Source organism: Poecilia reticulata, linkage group LG14, assembly GCF_000633615.1.
Source record: "Poecilia reticulata strain Guanapo linkage group LG14, Guppy_female_1.0+MT, whole genome shotgun sequence".
Classification (NCBI taxonomy): domain Eukaryota; kingdom Metazoa; phylum Chordata; class Actinopteri; order Cyprinodontiformes; family Poeciliidae; genus Poecilia; species Poecilia reticulata.
In genome coordinates, this window is record NC_024344.1 from 9004708 (window position 1) to 9012063 (window position 7356).

Genomic DNA, 7356 nt, shown 5'->3' on the forward strand with positions numbered 1-7356 from the left:
TAACATTCACTAAATAGATGTACAAAACAATACCGGTTACCTCTTACCCTGCATGCTAATAAAACATTTAAATTAATGCTATACACCACTTAACCTTAGTTACACTCCGTCAGTTTCAATTATGCTAAACAAGACTGAGGTCAAGGCACACAGCAGGACAAATTCTGAAACACTGAGAGACTCTGTCTTTGCTGCTTTCTGCAAGAAGAAAATACAATGCAAAATTCACCCTATGTTTCAAGTTATGATTTYCTGATTGCACTACAGCAGGAAAATTAATATCTTGAAACACTATCATCATTATGCATAAACACTCATTCCAATGGATTTTGATTGTAAAAACTAATTTCTGTTCTTAGAGTCAAACGGTGCCCCCCTCCCCTGCTGGCTCCACAAATTACTTTAGCAATGTAACAATTTCCAATCAGGGAGTCAAAATGTGCCTTAAGGCATAAACTAAAACTTAATGTTTAACAGAAAAAAAATCAGTGTCTAAAACATATTCTTATGGAGCACATCAGTGAAAATGTGTTTGTTTTTCAGCTGCAGCTTTGACATATTTATGAAGGTGTATTTTAAATGTTTTAAAAATCTCACTTTTACACCATAACATTGCTAACAACAGGTAAAGCACTGATAACAACAGGGTTGTTCAAAAATAGTAATTAGTCAAGCACACAGCATTCAAATAAAAAAAGTTTGAATTGAAAATATGTTAGGTATGCAGTATAGTAAACTGATTGTGCATATAACAAACAGACAATGCAGCTCAAACATCCATGAGTAAATTCTTCTAGCAATTTAACAATCCAAAATAACATCTCCCATATTCACAATTAACAATTAAATTACCCAGATATCTTTCTTTTGTTGACAAAAGACGTTTCACATTCATATGAATGTAGAATATGTTGCTGTTTTTATTCTCCTTCTTTTTACCATCTTTCTGCTCAGAAGACAAATTGTTATACATTTTTAGAAGTATTAAAACTGAACTTTTGCAGCAAATAAATATTATTATTTCTATTATTAAATGTATTACTACTGATAATAATACTAGTAATGCATTTGCTCTGTTGGTTCAAAATCATATTTCTCATTGTCACCAATATTTTTAGTCCACCATGTAGTCCATGTTTAATATTTTGATCATTTATGTGATTCATTAATTTCATTTTGAAAACTAATGTTAAATGTTGTTTAACTTTGCCTCCTACAATGAGTACCACCTCTACCACTTCTTTATTATTTGAGCAAACAACCACAATTTTAGGAGGAAAATTTGTATTTCATAATTTATCAGCGCAGTTATGTCCGATTATATATTACAACTACCTGCCATACCAGGGCGAATAGTCGCATTGATGGCGTCACTTCTATTGAAATGACGCCAGTTCTTGCGCAGTTTAGCGCGGATTTTTCAAAAATAGCMATCTCTTGTTTACACCGTCCAACTTGTAAAGTATTTTAATGCCAATATATTTAAGCAAGTACATTTTTTTTATCCGTACCTCGCTTCGTTTTTTTTAAGGCACATGATGACGCCATCAAAGAGCACCAAACAGTTTGTAACGTTAGCCAGCGGTTACCAGAGTTACTGAAGCGTCCCTAACCCCCGTCATCTAAAAGGTGTTAAGTGTTTTACGGTACTCCATTAGCTGGTGCGAATCATCTTAGCTGTGTGTAACATATCGAGGTAAACAAAAGAACATGAGCTAACGCCAGCTGAGCTAACTGTCAAGTGATGGAGAGTAGTTCGTGTTGTTCTTCGATGGTAGCCGATCTTCCTCAGGAGTCTTTCCTCCAGAGGACGCTGGAGCGATTACCCTCCACCCAAAGCCTGAAACTCACGGCCGAGGAGGCGGCTCCTGTCGCCGTTGTTGCCATTCAGAGGTACCTGTCCGAGCCGACCGAGGGTCAGCAGCTTGACAGCTACAGCTACGACGTGACGATCACAGACGGAGTCTGGCGAGCCAAATGCTTCCTTCACCCGAGCTTGAACCACCTGGTGCACAGAAACACCCTGAGGACTGGGACGGACGTCAGCGTCAGGCAGTGCTCCTTTGTTTACAACGAGAGGAGGCTGGGGCACGGTTATATCTGCATTGAGAAGGTCGAGAGCAGCGCAGAGGAGACGTCGTCTCTCCTGCCCCGCATTAGCAACCCCAGCTCACTGCCCATGCTGGTAAAACACGGCATGGAGAGGAGCGTGTTGCTGCAGAGTGACGTCCCGCTGCAGGTGAGCCGCAAACATTACCTGTCTCTGTGGAACAACGACGACCCGGAGGGAGACGTGTGGATCTCAGGGTCTGCTTCACCGGACCCAGTGCTGGACGGTGAGGTCCCGCTGCCCTCTGCTTCTTGTTGTGTTGTTGTTGCACTTTTTCTGTCACTTAAATTCAGAGTTGGCAGTAATTGGTTACATTTGCTCAGTTACATTTACTGAGGGTCTTCACCCCCCCCCCTCCCCCCCAGTGCGATATAAGCCTGGCGGGCCACCAGGCTTAACTTGTGCCCCCACCAGGCTAATTTTTTTTTTTTTTTTAAAGTTTGCATGTTTTAAGACTTTATAATTGGTGTGCAGGTATTAATCTTCCAGTCTTTCATTAACACATAATTATCAAATGATTTGAACCCTGATGATATGCAATATATTTATTTCAGTGTCAAAGGTCACCCTCCTGAGTTCTCTGGAGTCATCCTTTAGAGTCTCATGGAAACCTCTCCCTCTCCTGGTGAAGATAATCCACAAATCCAGGTTAAGGTATTATGGGAAATTTGGGCTCAAGATTGATTACCCCTACCAGGTGAGCTTCACTCACAGGTTAAACCTTAGTCTGTTTTTTTTCATGTATTTGCCTGATATTTCACTGCGATACCGGGTAAAATATGTACTTTGTGATGTTTCAGACTTACTTCGAAGTCGCCGACCAGAGCGGCACAATGTCGCTCGTGCTTTGGAACGAGCTCTGTCCCGAGTATTACCTCAGGATGAACGTCGGCGCGGTGCTGTACCTGCAGAACTACACCTTGAAGCAGAGCTACTCAAACAGATCGCGCCCACAAATGGACCACCATCGAATGAAGAACTTCACGTCTGTAGGTATGAACTTAGGAGCGTTACRTTTAGCTAAATACTACCGTGATGTTGAGTTGAGGAACATAATTTAATTGCAAAAGCTGAGCTGTAGGAATTGTAGTAATTCTGTCTGCTTGCCATGTGAATATYTTTTTTGATTGCACTTTATTTCTTTTCCGTAAATGCTTTTCCTTGTAGAAATCTGCCTGAACCCCCGTAACCCAGCTGCAGTCATCACTGTGGTCTCACCCAAGAGCGTCCTCCCACAGTGGGGGCTGCCAGAGGTGTCCTACCAGTTCACCACCAGGTGATCAGCGCTAGCCGCTGCTTTAATAAAAATGTATTTACGCGTCACGCGCGTTATGYTTTCATCCGACAGTCTTGGCTCAAAAGCTGCTCTTTGGTTTTTCTCGAGTGCTCCAGGTCAGAGCTGGAGAAGATTTCCAACGGTTCCGCTTGTGACGTCATCGGTTTGGTGACGTTCGTTGGGCGTGTTGAAAGAGTCAGGAGTAAAGGGAATAAAGGTAAAAGGTTTTTTTTTTTTTGATTTACTGACTGGGTGAAAGCCTCTGTAAGTTCACTTTTACTGTCATGTAGCCATTGCCGTGCTTTAACTTTTAGCTCCAGAGAAATACTGGACGTATCGCTGGGTTCATTCGGTGGATGGAACGTCTGACCGGCCTTTTATCCTGGAACTTTTCTCCTCGTCGCAACCTGAAATCTTCAATCAAATCTGTCCAAGTAAGTCACGTTTTTTTTGTTTTGTTTTTTTTACATATTCAGTAAAACTGTCACCATGTTGTGACACTATAATATGACACAAATGATCTAAACAAGATACCACACCTCCTCACTGTGGACAAGAGCTTAAAAGTTCATGWAGGAACTTTTCGTTGCAAAGTAGTTTGGAGTATAAATGTGGAAATGTATTTGTCCTCCCAATAATTATAAATCAATACACTAAACAAGGCCTTGTATTTGGCTGCTGTCTCATCTCTGCCTTGTCTTCCACAGTGACCTACCTTGTTTGCACTCAGATGAGGGTGTGTCAGGTGGAAGGGTCTTTGCCCTACCTCACAAGCAGCTGTGAAACCGAGATCTTCATCACAGGTTGGTGTTTTCACGTGACAGTGTGGCCAGARAAGGATGACAGGATTAAGGCTGTGTGGGTCGGCAACAGGTTACCACAAGGGCCAGCCATACGTGAGTGACCCCAGAGTGAAGAGCTTCATCCAGTGGACCAAGACGCTGAAGGACAACGTTGTCCTCCAAAAAACCGCCGTCGGCGGCCATTATTGTTACCCTGCTCCCCCGCGGAGATTTTCACAGTCGGTGACGGATACKTCAGGTGATTTGARTGATTTATTTATTGATTTTAAAGGCGTTAGCAGTTATGGTGCAGATTTGTGCTTTATGCCGTTCTTTTATTTAAGGCCAAGTTCCTTTGGTTGCTGCGTCTGACCTGAAGAGGGAGCTAGAGAGCCTTCGATATAGGGAACATAAAAAATTGGCAATTCAGGGYGAGATCACGGCAATCCGCTACACAAATGACCCAAAGAAGGTAAGAGATTTTTATTTTAAAGTGTATTTTCAGTAATGGTAACAAAAGAAATAGTTAAAGACGTTTGCTGCTGTTCATTTCAGGTTTCAAATAAGGATTATTCATCAGACACACATAAAGATCYTGCAGACTGTCWGATGTCTCCCTCTTCTGACAGGAGCAAAACTAACACAAGGAAAAGGACAAATCAWCTCAGGTTGGATTTGATTCCTAATTTTTTTTATGCTTGTGTGCTGAATAATTAATCGGTAATTGTAAATTTGACGTYGTGTTTTATAGTAAAGCCGTGCCCTCTTCCTTAAATTGTGCCGGCAGCCCCGCTAAAAGGTAATTAAGCTACAACCAGGAGCATTTCTCTGTTAGTTAAAAGTTGCAACCATTCTTAGCTTCTTTGCTCCCAGAAGGCTGAAATACAAAAACACGAAAGAAAGAGAAGAGCAGGAAGAAGAGGAGTCGGCCTCGGCATATGAGCAGCAGGAATGTCAAGGTGAGCAACTCTCTGCTTCAGTTTCACTGCTGTGCGTGTGTGTGTGTGTGTGTGTGTGTGTGTGTGTGTGTGCGCGCGTGTGTGTGTGTGTGTGCGTGTGTGTGTGTGCGCGTGTGTGTGTGTGTGCGTGCCTCGCTGTAATGTGTGTGTCCCGCTAGACTCCGCTGCTTCATCCTGGGAGAGCAGCAACTGGTCAAAGCAGCGAGAAGAAATCTCGGAGCATTTGCGTCACGGCGGCCTGCATCAGGACAGCGTCTCTCGCAGGTTCACCTTCGACGAGAAGAGCGCCCTGCTGCGGTGGAGCAACCTGCAGCCGACGCGCTGGACGCCACAGGCRGCCGCCGCCGCCGTGCCGCCACACACTCCCTGCCCGGGGCATTACCAGCTGACCATACTGGGTGAGAGCAGAGTCACTCCGTCCTGCTCCCGYCATTTCACCTGCTATGAATCACTCTGAAATTGTTTCTGTTTTTCTTTTGGTAGACAAAAATATTTTTCTTTTTTTTTTATAACCGGAACAAAGACTGCAAACTGACCTTTATGTTTGTGTTGTGATGCATCTTGTCATCAGCGAGTCACACAGAGGGAGGGAAACTACTGTCAGCAAAAACATTGTATGCGGTCAGAGGTCTGTGTGACCTTAAGAAAATGACAGAATTCATTAGGGCTGCAACTACCAATTATTGTAGTTCTTCTATTGATTATTCTGACGATTAATCATAAATAATAAACAGCACATGCTGCAGATTTGTCATTTAACCACCTTTTTTATGCAGTGTTAGAAATACATTAAAAGATTCAAGCAAACTAAAAATGTAATTCCTTTAAGTAAGAAAAGGAAAATTTTCATTGTGTAAAGTGCAATAAACATTTTTTATTTTAAATTCAAAATGTATATATTTCTACTACAATTTTGGCTTGATTACTGCTCTGAATATGTTTTGTTTTGACCTTTTTTGAGTCTGTATTCTCCAGTTAGCGATTAATCCCTGACTAAATTAGCTGACAATTATTTGAATAACCAATTAATCATGATTAGTCACTCCAGCCCTAGAATTATTGTAACTATTGTTAAGGTAGATCTTTTACTTTTTAGTGTGTYCGTTCTCACCCACTAATTCTGGTTCTAATTTCCTTACGTTTTTCTGTCAGGCATTAACAAGCAGATCGCAGTCGATGCCGCGTTCCTCCCCGTCGTGCGCRCCGACGACCCCCGCGCCGTCGGTCTCTCTCAGGACCCCCACGACAACTCGATGCTGTCCTGCCTCTCCTCGGGTTTCCTCTACCCCCTCCACAGCACAGCCGGAGACGGAGAATTAACTCCCCGTGAGTCAGGTAGCGACAGCCGAAGTAAATCCCTCCTCTCGTTTTCTCCAGCGTCGCCAGTCGAACGTTTAGCTTTGATTTTGATTTTTATTTTTTTTTACGTTTGGTTGCCTTCTTGCAGAGGAGATCTTGGCAACTGCCAAGGGGCTGGAGAACACACACGTGGTGTGCGTTTTGGAGCTGTGTCAGCTGGGAGGAGATAAAGTGGAAATCCTCATCGACAAGGTGTACAGAGTGATGGATGTCACACTCGACTAGAAAAAGAAAGGGCAGCTTCTTATAATCATTCTCAATCATGTACATTTATTTTTGACAGAAAAGACCTTGATGTAAATTGTATTTTTTATTATTAAAATACTGGAATGCATAGAAAATGCCGTCTTTTATTTCAAGTATTAGTAGATTTTAACGAGTTGCTTTCATAATTCCTTTAGTAGAGCAGGATGTGTTGCTTTTGGGATCTTTGAGCCTACTTCCTGTTGTCAGAAAGGTTCTGTTTAAGGGATTTGAGGASTCTTCAGCAAGGTTTGTAGAAATACACCTAAATAAGATTGATGAAATTCTGTAAGGGCTTTTAGTTTTAGAAAACACCCCTTGCAACATTCTATGGAGGCGTTGCCATAGAGACAGGCAAAAGCAAAAACACAACAGTCTTGTTTTTATCTCTCTTTAAGATTTTTTTTTTTAATCTTTTACAATTTCTGGGCTGATGTATATTACTGAATACACTTTATAAAAATATATGTAAAGTACATTTGAATCCTTATTTTTACGGTAAATTTTTCGAGAAAACGACAAAAAACGGAGACATCTCATAATCTGTTATAAAATTACTTTAATTTTAAAATCATAACATACATATATGTAATCTATATGACATATAAAATAAACAACTATGTAGCC

The 7356-nt window shown here is 41.6% G+C and overlaps 1 protein-coding gene across 7 annotated transcripts; it reads left to right on the forward strand.

Annotated features, from left to right (window-relative positions):
- Window positions 1-1113: 1113 nt before the first annotated feature.
- radx (RPA1 related single stranded DNA binding protein) lies at window positions 1114-6844 on the forward strand. 7 transcript variants are annotated; one of them, XM_017308446.1, is made up of 15 exons: window positions 1116-2336; window positions 2665-2807; window positions 2911-3103; window positions 3278-3386; window positions 3503-3603; window positions 3701-3820; window positions 4094-4189; window positions 4260-4427; window positions 4513-4640; window positions 4724-4836; window positions 4920-4967; window positions 5027-5127; window positions 5286-5525; window positions 6280-6453; window positions 6575-6844. In XM_017308446.1, exons 1-15 carry the CDS (start codon window positions 1745-1747, stop codon window positions 6709-6711), a joined length of 2463 nt encoding a protein of 820 aa, XP_017163935.1. In that variant the 5' UTR covers window positions 1116-1744; the 3' UTR covers window positions 6712-6844. The 7 variants fall into 7 exon arrangements, with proteins under 7 accessions (XP_008425755.1, XP_017163935.1, XP_008425747.1 ...); XM_008427525.2 differs by having other exon boundaries at window positions 1117-2336; window positions 6280-6477; XM_008427529.2 differs by having other exon boundaries at window positions 1118-2336; window positions 5045-5127; window positions 6280-6477.
- Window positions 6845-7356: the final 512 nt, after the last annotated feature.